This window comes from Homarus americanus, unplaced genomic scaffold (genome assembly GCF_018991925.1).
Source record: "Homarus americanus isolate GMGI-L3 unplaced genomic scaffold, GMGI_Hamer_2.0 scaffold19117, whole genome shotgun sequence".
Taxonomy (NCBI): domain Eukaryota; kingdom Metazoa; phylum Arthropoda; class Malacostraca; order Decapoda; family Nephropidae; genus Homarus; species Homarus americanus.
Genome location: NW_024754704.1, coordinates 6724099 through 6746105, shown reverse-complemented (window position 1 = coordinate 6746105; position 22007 = coordinate 6724099). Strand labels below are relative to the sequence as shown.

Genomic DNA, 22007 nt, shown 5'->3' with positions numbered 1-22007 from the left:
TTAAATCACATGGTATTGACTTAGGGTTGCAGTCAGACATTTTAAATCTATTAAGTATTTTCTCTAAATATTTAGTTTGATTTATCTTAATACAGTCATCTTCAAATTTGAACTCCATACCTAAGAACCAAGACAATTTTCCTAAATCTTTCATTTTAAATTTATTACATAGGGAAAGTTTTACATCACTAAGTATGTCATCATAACTGGCTGGAATAATTATATCGTCTACCCAGATAATAATAATTACCTTCACCTTGTTTACAATTCTAGTATACACACAATAATCTACAAGAGATGGATGAAAACCTTCACTCAAATGAAAATTATGTAGCATGTTGTTCCAATCTTGGCCACTTTGTTTCAAACCATATAAAGGTTTCTTTAATTTACAAACAAAATTTTCACCTTCTATATTACTTTTAACATAACCTTCTGGCTGTTCTAAATAAATTTCACAATCTATGTCAGCATTCAAATAAGCAGTTTCAACATCCATTTGGTAAATTATATGGTTGTCTTGTATTGCTTGTTGCAGTAACATCCTTATTGAGTGTAACATGAGCTGTTGGTGAGAAGGCTTCTTGATAGTCCACATCTTGAACTTGTGAATAGCCTTTAGCTACATACCTAGCTTTGAATTTTTCTTCACTATCAGGGCCAAGTTTCACTGCATAGACCCATTTTCCACCAATTACTGATCTACCTTCAACTGGTGGCATGAGTTCATATGTGTTATTGTCTCTTAGAGCCTCCATTTCTTCATCCATAGCTTTATGTCTCTACATGGACTCTGGAGATGAGACTGCCTCTTGGTAGTTTCTTGGAATATCTGCAACTCTGTAGCAAAGATCAACAGAACACCTGGAAATATTGGAAAAGTCAAGTTCCATAACATAATCTTCCATATGTTTGGGTTTGGGTTTTGTCTTCTACAACTGTCTCATTTGTAATAACTTCAGTTTCTGGCTCTGGGTTAGGTGCTGTATATCTTTTATATTCATGTTCAACATCTAACACCACATTTTCCTGATTAAAATTGTTACTGAATTTTACACATCTAACTCTCTTAACATCATTTATCTCTGGAAAATATACTAGATAGGCTGGACTCAGTCCATCACATCCTATGAACACTCCTTGTTCACTGCGAGGGTCCAACTTCTTCTTGTTCTGGACATAAGCATGGCATGGACTTCCAAATACATGCATGTGACTCAGATTTGGCCTTTTTCCAGTGAACATTTCATAGGGAGTTTTCCCAATCCTCGGGTTGTAGCATCTGTTACGAATGTATGCTGAAGCTTTTGCAGCATAAGTCCATAGAGTCTTAGGTACCTTTGCTTCCAACAATAAGCATCTGGCCATATCAAAAATAGACCTCCAAGCTCGCTCCGCTGTACCATTTTGATGTGGTGAATATGGAGCAGAAAATTCATGCTTTATGTGATTTTTAATCATTAGACTTTTAAATTCAGTGGAAGTGAATTCACCACCATTGTCAGACCTTAGTCGTTTGACAGATCCATATGGAGCAGAATCCGCAAAGAATTTTTCTGTAGCTGCCAAAGTATCACTCTTAGATCTCAAAATATAAATCATTATCATACCAGAGAAGTCATCTACAAAGGAAATGACTTACTTAAAACCTTCTCTTGCAGTAGGGTCTACAGGACCTGCTAAATCACAGTGTACAAGTTCTTAATTGGTTGTAGCTCGCTGATCAGGTTCTCTACTTCTAGACGGAGACATTTTACCTGAAATGCATACATTACAATCAAAATTATTCTTATCTGTAATTTTCATACCATTAACAACATTTTCTAATTTAAGTATATCTTTCACATTATAATGCCCTAAAATTTTATGCCATTCCTCAATAGTGTGACTGCTGCTTTTCTGTGAGTTCACATTATTCAGATAATACAGTTTACCATGTTTATTAATATCAAACACTGTACCATCTGAGGCCTTCAATTCTGCAGAATTTGTGGTATAGTTTACTGATGCACCTTTCTCTATGGCTGCTAAAACAGAAAATATATTGTTTATAGGAAGGAACACATCAAGCATTTTTTAGTAGAACTTTATGGCTATTACCATTAACATCATTAATTTCAACTCTTGCATCACCTCTACCTGATACAATACCATTTTGCCTACTACCATCTGCCAATTCTATACAATGGTTAGAAGAATCAAAATTCTGATCAAATTTTACAAACTGGGATTTATCACTTATGATATGTGATGTCGCTCCACAGTCTACCAACAGGCATTGTGTATTTGCATCACTACTTACATTATTATAAACAGAACTGACACTAGCTCTAAATGCAAGTGAATGGCTATCTTCTTCACTGTTAGTTACAGACTTTACTGAATTATTTCTGCGGCAATAATATGTATCATGAGTAGGGGATTTGCAGTTATCACACCACCTACTAGGCTTTGCTTCATTAGGATTATATTTGTCTTTACTTCTGCACTCAGATTTTCTGTGTCCTAATTTTCCACAGGAAAAGCATTTAATATACATATTTTTGAATTTTGTATTCATCACATTATCTGAATCGTCACCTTGTTGTTGTTGACACTTTTCAGTTTCTTCAAAACTTCTTAATGCTACTTTAAATTCAGAGAAACTAACAGCTGTTTCTTTCTGCGTCACAACAGTAGAAAATGTCTTATATTCTAAAGGTAATCCTTTTAATAACATTGCCACAAGTAAATTGTCACTTATGGTTTCACCTGCTAGTTTCAATGAAGCTGCTGCCGTTTCAGCCCGTATCACGTAGTCGGTAATGGTCTCGTCATTGGATTTCTTGAGTGACGTCAGTTCTGTATACAAGGCAATAATTCTTGGCTTGCTGCTGCCTAGATAATGTTCACGGAGAATCTTTAATGACTTCCTACTGTCATCTTTGGCGTTCTTCTCCGTCACCTTTGCACCGATTCCATCTTGATTAACGACATCGAGGAGTTTTTGAAGTCTTAAATGGCCGAAGAACTTCACTTCCCACAACTCATACTTGCTTTCATCACCATCAAACACCAACCTGTGCCTGGGCCCATAACCTGTTGAAGTTACAGTGTTCATTTTTGGTGGATATCAATGAAATATGATGCGAGGGGCTCAGACAATGACACAAACGATGTTGCTCTTTCCAGTATATTTTCGGGACCTTCCGTAAAAACAAAAAACAAAACAAACATAACATGCGCATTCAAAGTGGCGCTTTATTCCTCAACTAAAATAAAACATAATAGAACATATTCACATAAATATGGGGTAACCTAGTTTATATCTAACATAATATGTACGTCATTTCAGCCAAAATAGTACATTTCCATATTTATTTCTGAGAATATATTCATTCAATCACAGTTAAGGTAAAATATACTTGTGATGTAATATTTTAATGAAAATACGGTATTGTAGTTTTCTTTTGTTTCAAAATTTAATTAACAAAGATTGATGTTTCAAATGTAATGAAAAAAATTTATGTACAGTATCGATAAATAAACTTTAAAAAATGAATACTTTATGTTTTACATCGTCCTGTGTTTACCATACCATGCATTTGGCTACTTTGGGCTAGCTATGATGACGCAAGAGATCTGCCCTGGCAACTGTACCGACACTCACAGCTGGTGGTGCGTTGGTGCGTCGTTTCCACTGTTTACTGGTAGTTACTAGTAAATATTTTTCAACCTAACGAAACTATTACCCGTTTAGAGGTCGACCCCCAATTTTTTGCCAAATAATTTGGTCTTAAAAACTCGAACTACACACAGGTATATACGGTAAATAAGGACATGGGGGGCAGCAAAAGTACACGGATTTTTAACATTCACAGGTATCTCTGTTACCTAATCCCCGCGTATGTTTAGGGCCGACTGTACTAGCAAACTGCAGCTTGAATCCTGCAAAGCTGAGGAGGCACTTGGAAACAAAACACCCACTTACAATAAACCCTCAATAACTCGGCATTTGATAACTCGGAATTTCATATAACTCGGCATGGATGTGGTCTCAGAATGTATTATAGTATAACTTGGGAAATGCCGAGATATATAAAATTATCTGGGAAAATCTAGGCATATCTGGCCACCTGCATCACCTACCATGCCTCTGTGTCACCTACTATGATGCTTCATTCTTTGCCTGCAGTGCTGCTAAGTATTAATTTTTTACATTTAGTAATTACATGTTCTGTGGGAATTAATTTCCACCTTTATCCTCCAGATCCTTGAGCACCATAGTAGTGATCTTGTGTGTTAACAAACTTGGAATAACAATGTGGTATATGTAAATAATTTGCTAATTAATTATTGATTTAATTAGCTAGTTAGGATAGGGAAATGATTATGTGGAGTGTAGATAAAAATTTTTGTAAAAACACTATTTGGCACCCGCAAGGCGGATTACTTCACGGGAAGTAGTGCGGTATTCTTCTTTCTCTATTGATCACATTAATATCGCTTAATTTACGCAATATCGGTAGTTAACTAAAAAAAGTAAATATGTATTTATATTAAGAAACAGTATTGTAAAGAAAAATAATAATGAATATTTAGTTCTTGTTTATGCATCACTGCTCGATTGTGTCACGCAATTGTACAAGGAGGTAGAAATGCCATTCTCATTTCACACTTCACGGGAGGCAAACGCAACTCTCAAGATCTGGCAGACAGCCAGCAACCCAAGGATTATTCTAGCATCTCAGTTTCTCCAAGACTCTTTACAACTCATAGCAGCCCCTAAAATAATAGCTAAGTACCTTTTTAAAGTTAGGTCATCACTTATTCTTGGGTACCGCTATTTTAAAAGTACAGGGCTAGCTTAGGTAATTATATTATATAATTTTATATTATATTTTAATAACATAGATTTAATATCTAAATTTGGCTTGGTTTATTATTTGCTGATTTATCCTTATAAATATTTGGAGGAAAAGATGGTAAGTTAGGAAAAAAATTCATGTATCCAATACAAAAGTGAAAATCAAAAATATTTATATGTTACATTCAAGAAGAGTAAATTACCTATATTCCACATGAATTTCAACATAATTTAGTGAGAAGTTATGGAGAAGTAGGATTTTAAAAATTGATAAGAATATAAGGGAAAAATCAGATATCAGGGATTAGGAATTAGGCAGAACCGATTCAGGGGTAGAGCAACAATGTATCTGGTGGTGTCCTTAATTGCTGACTGGAAATTGATATTGATTGATCAATTAATTATTCGCTGTCTTTCAAGGATCCCAGCAATACAAATTATATTCTCCTAACTTTAGTCTGTGATATTATATAAGATAAAAACTTTAAGCCTAAAACACCAAACCCTGGCTGGGAGGGAGAGAGGGAGGGAGGGGACAGTGACATGTTTGACATTTGGGGCCGAAGGTCTGTGTTTATTTATTATGAGTTTATAACCGGTTACTTTGACATTTTATAAGTAAAAAACATAAACTTGTAGGAATATTTAATATAATAAGAGAGAATACATAAACAATTTTGCATAAATAAAATAATAAAAAAGTAAAGAATAACCATGACAGTTAGCTTGTAGAAGGTGATACCAAGGGTAAGCTTTAGTGTGGAAGCTGTGAGTATAAATACATCAAGCGATGCGAAGGGTAAGCTTTAATGTGAAAGCTGTGAGTATAAATACATCAAGTGAAGTGAAGGGTAAGCTTTAGTATGGAAGCTGTGAGTATAAATACATCAGGTGATGCCAAAGTTAAGCTTTAGTAAGGAAGTTGTGAGTATAAATACATCAAGTGATGCAGTTGTGGAAAGTATCGGTAAAAATGCTAAGACAGATGTGAAGAAAGAATACTCATATTACCTTCATAACTTTGTATTTCTCAAAGTCTTTCTTAACCACCATCTCCCTGCAAGTGCCAGTCTCAAGTGTTTCTTGAAGCACTTTAAGGCTGTGTCCAGTTCCTATACCTTTCAAGTCTATTACCTGCACCAAAGAAAGACAGGGAGAATATTTAGACAAGAAAATATACATACAAAAAGATAATCGACTACAAAAACAGTGCTCTATAGATGCAACTCAACATTCACCCTCCTAGAAATTGCCAAAAAATCACGGATGTTAATAATTAAACCTTACGAGAAAAATAGGGGTTGGGGGATCACACCAATGGTGAAGCTGGAAACCAATTACTGTACTTTACATATGAATAAAATAAAATTAAAGACAGAAAAAGCAATCCTATATTTTGTACAGTACAGCATGCCCTGATAATTCTTGGATTTTTAATTCGCAGACCTCGATTATTTACAGATGACACCCTGGATGTACCCAAGAATGTCTAAGGGTAGTATTAAAGTTGCTGGCATTTTCACGGCTGGGACAGGTAGCCATTCGTTCTAGAGACAGTAATTTCTTTTACCTGTATTGTACAGATATGTGTGTGTGAAGACACACACACACAAAACACATACAAATAAAGAATAATGGAAAATCCTCTCACAAATAATCAGAAACAAATGTATTAAAAATGTGCTTTGTTATTAATAAATAGGGCCCGGATGTTTAGGCACTAAAAAACTTCAAAATAGGCAGGCAAAAGGGCAAAATAAAGTGGCAATATAGGCATTAAAAGGCATTTATTCCCAGAGCAATTATAGAAATAAAACTAGAAATATAACTTTACATAAGTTCCATAACTATTACTCATGCAGGTTAATCAGTCTGGTTACATGAAATAACAAGCATTTTCTTGATGTTTTCAAATTTGAACCCATGCCTTCTGTCAGATAGAAGATGCTTGAAGAGTGAGAATGGTCTCTCTACCTCCACCGACGTCACAGGAGCATATTTAAGACATACCACAGTCTGCGGATTCATTTCCCCAACATCTGCATCATTCTGTCCTTCAAGAACTTTTCCAGTATTCTTGATTTTTTTCCAGGTCTCGGTTTGCAGCAATCACTCGTTCACAATTTTCACTTACAGATTTTCCTTTCTTACCGGAAACCCGAGTTATATCAGCAACGATTGTCACAAAACACTTCAAAGCATCAATCCAAGGCATGTTGCATTTCTCCAGTGCATTGATGGCCTCTGGCAGGTTTCCATAGTTTGAAGCAATGAATGCAAGATCAATGCATAGCAATCTATCCTAGTACTGTACTGAGGCAGTGCGTCGACTCGTATACGTCTTGTGCCGACAAAAGCGGTGTTGCCAAGTTTTATGGGTGTGGTTTTCTAAGTTTTATGGTGTTCCAAAACTTTAATTTCGTGTTTGGAGTGTTACTTTGTGGAAATATGTGCAAAAAAGCACAATAGGATATTATTTTGTAGAATAGGCATCATCACTCGCAATTCCCTAAAAAAAGGCAAAAAAGGCATTTTATGGCATTTTGCCTAAACATCCGGGCTCTATTAATAAAGCACAGAGTAGACTTCGAGAGTAGAATTCAACATTTTTAATACATTTGTGTCTGATTATTTGTGAGAGGATTTTCCATTATTATTTATTTGTATGTGTATTGTGTGTGTCCGCACGCACGTGCACACGCACACGCGCACACACACACACAGTAAAACCTCCAGTTTGGTGACTAATTGGTGCCGAAAATCCCTCCCAAACCCAGAATGGCCAAATCAGAGGGCTTAATCCAATGGGAAAAGGCCTAACTAGTACCGAGAGGCTACCCAAAGTCTCAAATTTTTCCCATTTTACCCACATATAGCCTATATTTTTATTGTTGAAAGAGAATGAATAATTAGTCAATCGACATAAACATAGAAAAACCAACCTTAAAATTAAAGTTGAGGAGCTTAATGTACACTAAGGTGGTATCTGAGGCTGGGGAAGGAAGGTTAACGTCCGTCGCCCCCCACCCAAGCCTCCAGTCTCTCCCCTCCCTCCTCCTCCTCCACCACTGCCACCACTTGATCAAAGCCTTCAAAATAGAAGTTCTCTGGTGGGCTAGCTAGGTCATGACAATATTCTTCCCCTTCATCTTCCACCTCAAGTGCTTCAATAACTTGCCTATTTTCTTCTTGTTTGTGGCTCAAGTAACGAGTGATCAGATCTTGTTTGCCGTCATTTATTTTCTTGTTATAAATTTCTTGGTAGCGACCTCGTATTTTATTAAGCAAACCCATGATCATTCCACGAGCATCATGGTTTGGCTCAACCAACAACATCTGCTCTTCGAGGATGTCACACATGCCTAGGAACATGAACAGACCACGAGTTGTTGCACAATTTGTGGGGGTGTTTCTTGCTGAACTTGGTTTTCTTCTCTCAGCATCTCCTCAATGCTTTCTGGGGCCTTATTTGCTCCTAAAAGTTCGTTAATTTGGTCCTCGTTCACGCTATTGAAGCCAGGGGCCGGGATACTTTGGACTGACTGAACTGTCTCCCGTAAGAGATCTTCCTGTCACTGGCGGCTATCCTGTGACTTAGCAAGATGAGGGAGTAACGACATCCAGGTATGGTGAACTGTTGCTTTCGTTATCTGGTTCCAGGCTGACACCAGATAATTGACTGCCTCACGAATATTGAATATTTTCCAAAATGCCTGGACAGTAACAACTTCTGCCTGTTCATCCAAGGGAGAGGGTGGGGGACAGGTGTGGTGGGGGAGGGAGGGGGGGACAAGTGTGATGGGGGGGGAGGGCGAGGGTGCGTTATCTACCTCGCTACCACTTTCCCTTTCTTTCTCCCCCATTTCATCCTGTGTGTCGGTCTGCCTTCTTAGCCGGTCATGCACTTGTTTATAAAATATCAACTTTATGTTGGCTATGACCTCTTGGTCAAGGGGTTGAGTTTTGCTGGTTGTATTAGGAGGCAAAAAGCACACCTGGACATTTGGATGGCAGCCTACAAGATACTTGGCATGCCCAGGGGGCATTATCAAGAAAGAGCAATATTTTGAATGCCAGGTTCTTTCGCTTGCATTTTCCTTTGCCTCGCACACAAACATGTCATCAAACCACTCCACCAACAGAAGGGCATTCGTATAACCTTTGGCATTGATACGCCAGTGGATATTGAGTTTGTTCATATCACAATTTTTATAAGCTGGGGGCAGGATGCATGATAAATAATAAGGAATTTCATTTTGTGGTCACCTGATGCATTGCAGCACAACAGAACACTTGCTCGATCCTTGGCCATCTTAACACCTCTGGCCTGTTTTTCATTCTTTGAAATAAATGTTGCCCATGGTGACAGCTTCCAATAGAGGCCTGTTTCATCACAATTGTTTATCTGGTCAAGTGTATAGCTGCCTTCTCCCACAATCTGTCTTGCTACTTCTGGAAAAGATGCAGCTGCAACCTCATCAGCAGACGAGATTTCACCTTGGTATAACAAATATTTCACACCACACCGGTGCTTGAATTTGTCCAGTCAGCCTTTTGAAGTCACAAATGAAGAAGGGTTGATTTGTCTTTTTTTTTTACAAATAGCAGCATAGAAAAGTCTGGCCTGTTCCCTAATCAGAGGCCCACTGACACTGGCTTTGTCCTTAGATCTACGGGAAATCCATCTCGTCAAGCACTTTTTATCTGTTGTTTCTTTCAATGTGCTGCACCTCCTCCTGTAGTATCTTGCATTATTTAATGGGAGAATGACAAGCACATGATTGGTCTGGCTGGGCGCTTATTCTCTGTTCCTGGTTACCACGTGCCTAACACATTTCGTGTTTATACAAGCCTAAACACTTTCTGACTTTGGTAAGAAGTAACATAATATGTAATATATATATTCAATAAAGGCAACATATAAACATACATATATATAACACTATTTCTCCCTTTCAAAAGAGAGCATGGCTGCTACAAATCCGAAATAAACAAAACTTACAGAATTACATATGGCAGGGAAGAAGGGAATAGAACACAACAAATATAACTTCTTAACTAAATAGTTTTGAAAGGCCTGTTCACAATTCACATAATTAGAGGTCTAATTTAATTACAGGTCTCCTAACTCTGTTTGATCTTCTCGGACTATTCCCTCCATCAAGTTGTACAGGGGTTTCACTTGCACTCTGTGCATTATCAGTGACAGACATATCATCACTACAGTCAGTTGACACAGTGAGTGGATGCTGGGAAACATCATCTTTGACATCATCATGATGATGATCATCTGAAACTGTGTCAAGTTTATCATCATGTCCTGGTGCTACATTCATCTCGTCATGTGCCTGAATGATGTGATCCACATGAACATATCTCAAAGAGTTACCACATTTCACTAAATATGTCCTAGATCCACATACCTTGTCAATGACACCAGTTATCCACTTTGCATGTACAGTACCATAACCTTTAGCCATATTCCTAACTCTCACCCTATCATTTACCTTGAACACTCTTTCACTGGAAATCTTATCATGATACATCTTTTGTTGAGCTTGTTTCCTCTCTACAACTTCAAACAGACTTGGCTTAACTAAACTTAATCTTGTTCTCAACTGCCTCTTCACCATTAACTCTACAGGAGTACATCCTGTCACACTATGTGGCGTGGTTCTGTATCTGAGTAAGAAATTTGCTAGTCTGTGTTTCATTGATTTTCCTACAGTTCCTTGAATTACCTGCTTGGAAAGTGCTTCCTTTACAATTCTAACTGATCTCTCAGCTGCACCATTAGAGGCAGGATCATATGGTGGGGTCAGTACATGCTTTACACCGTTGAATCTCATGAAGTTTTTAAACTCTGATGATTGGAATAGAGGACCATTGTCAGAAACTACCTCTTCTGGTATTCCATGTTCGGCAAATATTAATCTTAATTCATCAATGGTGCTACCAGCATTAGTACTGTACATGTGCTTAACATCAATCCACTTTGAATGACTATCAATTAATACAAGAAATTTGTCTGTTCCCTTATCACAGAAGTCAATGTGTACTCTTTGGAAGGGACGGGTAGGCCATTTCCAGGTTTTCAAAGGTGTGCTGGGTGGCATACTCCTAACATTCTGACAAACAGAGCACTCACGTACCATCATTTCTATTTCACCATCACCAGTTTAGGCCACCACACAAAACTTCGGGCCAGTGTTTTCATAGCACATATACCTGGATGTTCAAAATGCAGTTCATTCAAAATTTGCCCTCTAAAACACTGTGTAATTAACACTCTCATACCCCACAACACACATCCCTGTTCTACTGATAATTGACATCTCCTTAAATGATACGGTTGAAAGTCTAAGGATGGACAAATCTCTGGCCATCCATTTAGTGTATACTCCAGGACTCTTCCTAATACAACATCTTTCCTAGTTTCATGAGCAGTCATTCCGGAGGTGACTGGAAAATCTTCTGCTATCATGGTAACAGCATAAACCTTAGGCTCTACTCCATCATCTGATCCACTGCATGGTAACCTTGACAAAGCATCTACATTGGAATGATCATCTGAACGTCTGTACTGTATCTCATAGTCATATGCCGACAATATCACAGCCCATCTCTGCATTCTTGCTGCAGCAAGTGTAGGAACAGGTGATTTAGGACCCAAAATTGTCAAGAGAGGCTTGTGATCAGTTATTAAAACAAAATTCCTCCCGTATAGATACTGGTGAAATTTCTTTACTCCAAATATGATAGACAAAGCCTCTTATTCTATTTGTGCATAATTTTTCTCGCTTTGGGTAAGAGTTCTCGAGGCATATGCAATGGGTCTTTCTTCACCGTTATCCATTATGTGACTTATGACAGCACCTAATCCATAGCCCGATGCACCACAAGCAAGCTTTAGTGTTCTACTGGTAACATTGTGGACCAAAACATCAGTACTAGACAGAGCAGCTTTACAATCTTCAAATGACTTCTGAATTGCACTGTTCCATTTCCATGGTATCCCTTTCTTTAAAAGTTCATGCAGAGGGGCTAAAACTGATGAAAGTCCACTCAAGAACCTTGAATAATACTGTATCATACCTAGGAAAGCTTTCAATTCACTGACATTTTTTGGAGCAGGTAAATTTACTATGGCTCCTACATTATCTTCTACAGGTCTCAGCCCTTCTGCATTCACTTTCTAGCCAAGATAAGTTACTTCTTTAGCTAGGAATGAACATTTGCTCCTGGTGAGCCTGACATTGTGTGCCAACAATCTTTCGAATACTGTGGCTAGGGTTTTGACATGATTTTGGATGTCACTGTCAACAATAACGACATCATCCTGAAAACATAACACATTGGGAACACCCACAAGAATTTTGTCCATGATGCACTGAAATAACTTTGGTGCACTTTTAACACCATAAGGCAACCTTTTGAACTTATACAATCCTTTATGAGTGTTGATGGTAAGGTACTGTTGACTTTCAGCATCAACAGAGACCTGAGCATATGCTTGGGACAAGTCTAACTTAGTGAAAATGGTTCCACCTGTTAGTGCAGCAAACAAATCTTGAGAAGTGGGTAAGGGATATTGCTCATCCTCAACAGCTTGATTAATGGTAACTTTATAATCACCACATAGTCTAACAGATTTATTGGCGCAGCCCAATTGCTCTTGGCGGTTTTCACAATAATTCCCTCACTCACAAGTCTGTCTAATTCCTTCTCAACCTCACCTTTCAATGCATAAGGAACAGGTCTGGACTTAGCATATATGGGTGTAACATCTTTGTCAATGGTGATATGAGCTTCATAACCCTTTATACCATCCTGTCCCTTTACAAATAAAATCTTGTATTTTTCAAGCAATTTCTCAAGACCTGGAATACTGTTACACATTCTAACACTAAATATCTCCTTCCAGTCCATCTCAAGCTCACACAACCAGTTCTTACCTAACAAAGTTGGTCTATTCACATAACGAGCTATAATTAATGACAACTTTAAATTCTGATTTTTGTACTTTACCTCACACTCTAATTTACCTTCTGTGTTCAAAATCTCTCCAGTATAAGTTCTCAACTTGACACCCGAGTCTTCTAAAGGCACATGCGCAAATAGTTTCTCATACATATCTTTACTCATTATCGAGAAATCAGCTGCAGTATACATTTCCATGGTTACAGGTGTGTCATTAATACACAAGTCCACATTATACCTATGTTTAACTTTCTCTTCACAACTGGTGTAAATAGTAAACACATGGACACTCTCATCACTATCAGATCCAAAATTACTAACACTCTCATGAATACTGTTTTTCATTTTCTTCTCTCCACCTTCAACTGCATATACTCTACCTTTATCACTTCACTTCTACGTTGACAATTGTAACATTTTGAATTCTTGAACTTGCACTGAAAGCTTTCATGTTTCCCTCAGCACCTCTTACATTTTAAATCAGCATGTGTTCCTTGTTTTGTGGTATACTTATTCCTTTTAGCTACAGTTACTTTACACACTGAGCCACTACTGCTAACTGTTTCACTACCAGCATTGGGAACAAATTCTCTGGTGTTTTTCTCGGCCAATTCCATGCTTGTGGCTATCTGACATACACTTTCAAAAGTTAAGTTAGTGGTGTTCATTAACTTATTCTGTATTTTTTCATAATTCAGGCCAATTACAAACCTGTCTCTTAGAGCTCGGTTCAAGAACTGTCCAAAGTTACAGTGAATGGATAACTTCTTCAAAGCTACTATATAATTACTTACTGATTCATCTTTACCTTTATCTCTGGTGCCAAATTTGTAACTTTCAGCGATCTCAAGTGGAGCAGGATCAAAATGTTGCTTCAGAATCTTGGTAATCTGAATCAGTGAGGAGTCCTTGGGTTTGTCTGGAGAAAGCAGATTGATCAGAGTAGAATAAACATTAGCTCCTACCTCTGTCAAAAAAATTTCTTTCCTTTTCTCTTGAAGGGCTTTCTTCTTCTGAGCATCACCACCGTCGTCCATTAATTCATTTGCCAGAAAGAAGTCCATTCTCTCACAATATGATGTGAAATCTTCCTTGTCTACATCATACAGTGATCCCTCGGTTAACGAGCGCCTCAGTTAACGAGATTTCGGTTAACGAGTTACCTTCCATATGATTCTTAACTTCGGTTAACGAGCAATCCCTCGATTAACGAGTTTTTTACAAGCCGACCTCAACATGTTTTCGCTTGCATCTGGCGGTCCACCACCTGTAGTATTAGTCCGCCAATACAGTAATCGGTTTTAGGGCTTAAATTCCTTACTATGTTAGTAAATATCAAGAAGTTTATACTATTCAATAATTTTAAAAGTTTAATATTAATATTTTTTAGTCATTTTAACAATTATTGAACATAGTTGAAGGTAAAGAAACTAGTTTCTGGCACGCCATCCAGCCTGATAACACACAAACAGGCGTTAGTCTCTCTCTCTTTTCAGTGGAGGTAACATATTGCTTGAGACTCTCTTCAACTAAATGCTTTTTATCTGTGTTTCCAAGCAAATTATTGGTCATTTTGAAATTTATTTTACATATTGACAATATATAATGCAGTGCAGTGTTGATTTAAAGAAAATAATCTTGAATTACACCAAGAGAACTAAAATTTTATGGGTGAAATGGCACCATGGGTGACTCTTCTTCCACCCCAATGCCTTCTCTTCTCCCTTCTCCTCCATCCCCATTCTAATTCCCACCATCATCATCAACATCATCCAGGAGCCTTCTACATACACACCTCAAAGTAAGTGTGCTTTTCTACATTTTTTGTTGAATTTAGGCAATTTTCTGTGAGCTGGAACCAATTACCCAAAAACCCATTGAAACAATGGTTTCGGTTAACGAGTTTTTCGGTTAACGAGCAACATGCTGGAACGGATTGTGCTCGTTAACCGAGGGACCACTGTATTCCCCCAATCGTCCGATGTATCCACTGACGCCAGCTATGGTTGCTCTCTTCACTTAAATTCTCCAGGTTCAGAGTAGCCTTCCCTTCAGTGGTCACTATCCTCTCTTCAAGGACTTCACCAACACTTTGTGAATCCCATCCTCGTCACCAGTGTAGTATCTTGCGTTATTTAATGGGAGAATGACAAGCACATGGTCGGTCTGGCTGGGCGTTTATTCTCTGTTCCTGTTTACAGCGTGCCTAACACATTTCGTGTTCATACAAGCCTAAACATATAAACATACATATATATATATATAACACCTCCAAACCAAAGTATTTTTCAGCCATATTTATACATTTCTTCACTTCACCTTTCTTTTTCCTTATTCCTCTCACAGTTGACTCAGGGCAATTCATTAACTTTACTATCTCACTTATTTTCATTCCACGCTCAATCATATCCACAATCTTTTTCTTATCTTCAAATGAATACTTTTTCATTTTCTTCCCAACCCGATACTTACGAAAAATTTTCGTCTTTGTTTCTACCCCATCATTTGAACCACCCGGGCGCTCAGACGGTCTTTCACCACCACTATCATCCCCTCCAATCCCCCCAGGTACTTTTGAGGCCAATAATCCGAGCGAGAACACCGCGCCAAGAAAGAGGGGATGAAAAAAAAAGGTACACAAAGGCCAAGGTTACTCAAACAAGCCGTGAGAATGTGGGCTGATGTGGTCAAAATGGCTGCCTGAACAGCTGACTGGCACTTTGCGCTCGGTAAATACTCACCAATATTACTGACCAGTAGTATTAAGCGAGATTTATCTTGAATTTATTATTCGACAATCAATAGTTGTGATTGCATTTAAAGTTAAACTGTCGCCAAAATGGAGGGCAGGGTATTTTTAATTTTGACCACCAACTTCAAATTTGCCAAACAGAAAGTCGGCAAACTGGAGGGTTTACTGTACAGGTAAAAGAAATTATTGTCCTAAGGGCAAACACATGAAGGGAATATACATTTCTTTGTACACAAGCAAAAATGTACCCCCCCCCCACCCCCCTGGTCAGCAAATGTTATTCACTGATTTGGTTATTCGCGGCCATTTTGAGAACCTAACCCCCACGAATTTGGCAAATATTCAACCTGAACATCTAAAAATCTCAGTGCTGGGACTGAGCGCGCTGCCTCCACTGTGTCCATTAGTGTTGTCACCATGGACTGCTTCTCCCCGCTTTCCGCGGTCTGTTTTGCCCCACTTACCTCAGGGTTAGTGAACAAAGGCTTCCATGCGTGTAGCACTTTTGTAACATTAATCTTACGCCATGCCTCAACAATTCTGTCCACTGTATTTTTAATATTATATTTCTTCCAAAATTCACAAACTGATAACACTTCAAGGTTGCTGGGTGGTGCGTGTGAGGTGCTAGGAGTCGGGTCACCTACCATAAGGTAGACAGGTAGTAGATAGTAGGCAGCTACCAAAGAGGGAGGTGCTACTGCCTGGGAAGATATTGGAAGCATAATGTATTGTCTAATGGTAGACCCTGCTGCCATATGGCATCACAAAAATTGTGACCAAGTCCCAGGTTGCTGATCTGACTTTCTGCCTCATTTACACAAAATTGCAGGGTCTCAATTGTTTGTCTTAATTTTGACAACACCACATACATATATTATTTCTCACTTTTGATCTTTTTTCATTTTTGTATTTCTTTATGGTTCTTTATTATTATTATTATTATTACAGTCATGCGCCGGCTAACGTCCGATTGCATATACATCCGTGCCCCCCCCCCCCAAAAAAAAGCACATGACGCCTGCTGGACCACCACTCCACGACCTCCTGACGGAGACACGATGATCCTCCCCATACTGGTCAGATATTATGTGTTAAAAGTATATGCTTCCTTACTTAGGCTTTTCTAAGCATTTGCCTACAGGTGAAATGTTAACCTACATCTATTAAGGATAAAATCTTTCACCTACAAATTGACAATAACACATTTGCTGTAATCAGACATATCTAGTTGCCTCAACAATTGCAAGTTGCAATTGGGGTTGCAATTTCAAATTCTGTGGCATTACTAAAAATAGTAAAGTTTCTGGTGCACTCTAAGATTAAGAGAGAAAACGGAGGACTCAGGCGTCCTGATGTGAGAGAAAACGGACTCGTATGACGGGGGACCAAATAAAAAAAGCATAGCTACATGTTTTGTGGACTACAGTATTAAGCGTACCCTTTTCATCACTTTGTAATAAACCTAGCCATGCCTATGTGTGTTTATGATATTTACCATAACATTATATATATATTTAGTGGGTCTAAATGGTCGTAAAATGGGAAACTTGGGGTTGGGTCTTGGGTGCCTGGAACCAATTAGAATAAATCCCATAGGTTCTGTACTTTCGTTATCGGCGGGGTCCCAATTAGGCGCGATAACCAAGGGGACTGTACTGTACTGTATATACTTGTGACACTGGCCAGTTGCTTCTGGTGTTATGGTACAGGGGTACCAAGTGACAGCACTAGGATCCCGCTTCCTCTATCAAGGAATAAACAATTAAAATTTAAATTGAAAAAAAAAACATTCAAATAAATTACTATCTTACAAGAATCCCTCCAATGTAAGTTATATTCACCCAGGTCGTTTGGGTGGAAAATTATGAGAAGAGCTTAGTCACTCTTAAGTAATGATAAATAAACACGCAGGCAGGCCTTCAGCGCCAACTGTCAAATCTTATCTCAAATAAATAAACAAACAAACGCCAGACATTCTGTCACCTCACCTCCCCCCCCTCTCTTCCCACCACCCTGTGTTCAAGATAAAAGATTGGTGATTTCTTTATGTTTATTTTATATAATATCTCAGACTAAAGTTACGATAATATAATTTGCATTGCTGAAATCCTTGCAAGACAGAGATTAATTTGAATATAAGCGTCATATATTTTGCTCAAGATATAAAAAATGTAGTACATTAGTGTACAATACTGTAGTACATTTTATAAAAAGTTTTTCAACTGTATTTTTGGGTAGATTTACACAAATTTCTTCATTTATTTTCACCCATTTACATTCACACACATACACCAACTAAAATAAACGTAAAATAAATTAGTGCAAAGCTGGACTGCACATGTACTAATTTGATTACGGTACTAAAATTGTTATGTCTAGTGCGAATTACAACATGTTTATATTCAAATAAATCAGTATCTTACAAGAATCCCAGCTATGTTAATTATATTTCCTAGGTCATATCACTGGCATTTTAAAATGAGAGAAGCTTAGTAGGACTGTTAAATAAACACACAGAGACCTTCACCTCAAACTTATCACCTCAACCCCCCCCACCCCCCCAACCCCTCGCTGGGTGGCGGAGCCGTCAGTCCCCCCCCCCCCAGCCAGGCTTTTAGGCTTACAGTTTTTATCTTATATAATATCTCAGACTAAAGTTAGGAGATTATAATTTGCATTGCTGGAATCCTTGCAAGACAGCCAATAATTTGAATATAAACGTCATATATTTTGCTCAAGAGATAAAAATTGTTGTACATTAGTGTACAGTATAGTACATTTTATAAAAAGTTTTTCAACTGTATTTTTGGGTAGATTTACATAGATTTCTTAGTGCAAAGCTGGAGTGCACATGTACTAATTTGATTATGGTACTAAAATTGTTTTGTCTAGTGCAAATTATAGCATGTTTATATTCAAATTAATCAGTATGTTACAAGAATCCCAGCTATGTTAATTATATTCACCCAGGTCATTTCACTGGCTTTTTATAAGAGAGAAGCTTAGTCACCTAAGAACTGATAAATATACACGCGTTAGACCTGGGCCTGTGCCAACTGTCAAACGTACTACCTCCCCTCCCCCCACGCCCCCTCGCTCGCTCCCCCTCTCTCTCCCCCATCTGCTCGGCGTTGCTGGAATCCTTGTAAAACAGTGAATAATTTTAATATAAACGTCATGTATTTTGCACAAGAGATAAAAATTAATCACCTGTATCACATTACAGTAGTGATTTAAGAGTAAAAGTGTATATGTACGTATATAGTATTCCACATACACGTAAGTATAAATAAAAAGTTTATGTGATGATCGGACAACGTCCATTTCGGTTAACGTCATGTTTCCAAGAACATATCTAAGACGTAAACCGGCGCATGACTGTATTATTATTATTATTATTATTATTATTATTATTATTATTATTATTATTATTATTACAGTATTATTACTATTATTATTATTATTATTATTATTATTATTATTATTATTATCATTATTATTTTATTTTTTTTTTTTTTATTATAAATTTTATTTACAATGAATTAGTCTGAGGGGGCTGGAACTTGCTTTGACTCGGTATCCATCTTCCTCGTAGTAGGAGCGGTGGACAAAACATTCACCCTTGCGGAGAGCAATAGTACACATTTGTACATGGCACAAGAGGTAACACCACTAACAGTGATGATATGTTGGCTTGGATGGACATCTATCGTGTGTTTAAGAGTTGGAAGACCAATTAATCCATCATCTGGTAAGTCCTTGACTATATAAAACTCTGTAGAAAATGGTTTACCACGTCTAGAAAAACGTAATGGTAGCGTCACCACTTCGTCAATGTCCAGCTGCGCACCCGAAACGCCTGAGAGATCGATGTCAGTAGGTCTAATTTTAAAATCTCGGTGAGGGGAACATCGTTGTAGTTCCTGATGGGATGCAAATGAGAGTACAATTGCAAACACACTCTTATCTATATCTAGTGCAAGTTTGATTGCACAAACCCTCGCCTAAACAGATAACACTTCAGCTTTGTTCAGCGCCACTATTAATGAGGCTGCAACAAAAGTGCTGCTGTGAATTGGTACTAGTGTACCTATTCTACATCTTTCTGGAAAGGCACTGATCTTCCCCGGACCTCTTATGATAGCGATGACGTAATGTCCGCTGGTGTGATACCTGGGGTATCTCATACCCTATATCCCGACATTGTTGGAGAACTTGAGTCGTCAAAATTATGGGAGGCAGACTGATGATACACACACCACATATCAACTGTCGGTTCCATAGTAGATTTGGTCTGAGCAGCTGCTGAATAAGATTTGTGTGGGTCTTGTTGCGTTCGTGGATTTGTGTTAAGGGGTGTGTGGTGTTTGGGTTTGACACCAATTTGGTTGAGCCGGTAACAAAAGTCAATAGTACTATGCCCTTTCTTGTTGCAGGTTGTTTAATTTTTGTGCCAGAGTTCTTGGGAACTCTTTGTTGAACCGGGGCCACAGGTGTTACCGTCCTGGCTTGGGGAATATGAGGTGTCTTAATTGCGATCTTACATGCATAAGCAAGAATTGTATCCTTACAGGTATAGTCAACTGTCTTTGTTTGAGTATACGCAGGGTCTTGTATCTTCAATAGAAAAGTAGCAAATTCAATTAATTTTGCAAAATTGTCTGATGTCATCTTGTCATCACCATGCAGCCACTCCGAACCACAGAAATTAGCTTTGATATCTTGACAGACATCACCCGCTATGGAGACACTTTCGTAGTATCCTCTACTCGAACCATACAAGGAAGACGGTCAACCCATCTAAAAATCCAATTCAGGTGACCGTTTAGTACTTTTAACTCAAAAAGAGCAATTAATGTCTTTCTAAACTCAGTATATGAAGGATCCACCAGACTACTAGCATCCAAATGTTCACTAGCGAAACTACCTTCCTTTATGTGACCACGGACAAAAGCCTTCCAATTCTCATCTCCCATGATAGAAATGTTCTGCGTTACATCCTCACAAGACCGTAAAAACATAGTTACGCGATAAACATCTTCCGCCGTGAACTCGCGAATGCGGTCACTGTGTGGTAATACGTGAACAATGTTAGAATTGTTAAATGACATGCCTGAACTAGCCATGGTTAGTGAGTAGTTAGACAACTTAGATATAACTGGAGGATTAGTGGTTGCGGGAGGTAAAGGAGGAATCTCTGACAGACTGTGCTTCTCCGTAGGATGAGAGGGAACTAGCCCGTAATTAGGTATGGTATCGTACGTGAAACTTGACCAGAGTTTATTAAGGTGTAAATCATCAAATGATTGATCAATAAATTGGTCACTAATCTCAATTAAAGTGTGCCGGTTTGAATGAGCGTGTTCCTAGCAAATCTATCTGAGGTTCAGTGTCAACGCCAGGGCCAGTAACTAGCACTGTGTCAGACAGACTGCATTTTCTGAGTGTTCAGAGTCACTATGATAATGTTCTGCCAAGTCTGTAATGTCTGAACCCGGTAATTTAAAGAAATTATTCATAAATGCCAAACAATAAAATAAAATTATACTAAACAATAACCTTACCCATCCATTGACAGTAAATGAATTAAATTATAAGTAAAGTAATTAAAGTATCAGTAAATGAGAAAATGAAAAATACAGTACTGGAATTTGAATACGTCCATATACATATATAAAGTTAGGCACTTATAAATTAAAAACTATCCTATCACTGCGTCTGACGTGTGATGATGTGCTGTAGAATCTGTTTTTGTGTTTATAAATCTACTGTATGTCTGACATACCTATTAATGTAGACTTGATCGTAATTCTGGGAATTGATTGAAAATCTGGTCTTGAAAACCGTACAGTTCAGCGGAGTGTAGCACACACCTGGGTAGGAAGGTCACGGACACTCCTTGTTGAGAGAAGTGAAGATTCAAGATGGCGACTACCTTAACGATGGAGTGATGTTTCCAAGATGATGTCGAAGACGAGTCTAATGGCTTGTGAGTTGGTAGAACTGGTGGATATGATGACCTCAGTGATGTTTATCTGCTGCCTGATGAAACCCAAGGGCACTGGGAACACTGGAGGTGGGTAACACTGGGTGTCACACGATGGGTCTCAACACGAGTCACAGGGTACATGCAGTGCGGGTGTTGTCCAAGAGCACTGACCTAGTCTCAACAACTTGAGCTGGAGACTAGGGGTGCCTGGGGCTTGTCTGTAGCTGCGGGGTTTCCAAACGCTGGGAGTAGGAATTTGATGAATGGTTGTTGAAAGCTGAAGTAGCCACAACAAGCGTCAGAGTCACGTCCTGTGGACCTTGGTGCTGGGTGTGGTGTTGCTGGCTTTGGACGACAGTGTTGCCACAATGAAGTGAATTATTAGTAATTCACTTTTTATGATATATATAAAAAATTGAATGTCGCCTGGGACGTCA

At 38.3% G+C, this 22007-nt stretch overlaps 1 protein-coding gene across 6 annotated transcripts in view; it reads right to left on the bottom strand.

The window, feature by feature from the left end:
- The window catches only part of LOC121855925 (DNA-directed DNA/RNA polymerase mu-like), a 171495-nt gene that overhangs the window by 44934 nt on the left and 104554 nt on the right, over positions 1–22007 (bottom strand). For 5 of the 6 annotated variants that reach the window (XM_042351129.1, XM_042351128.1, XM_042351127.1 and 2 more), the window contains one exon: positions 5858–5980. In XM_042351129.1, the coding sequence (XP_042207063.1) occupies positions 5858–5980 (123 nt within the window). Of the gene's footprint in view, positions 1–1637; positions 1758–5857; positions 5981–22007 lie in introns of those variants that run through there. The other variant, XM_042351131.1, reaches the window with a different exon arrangement.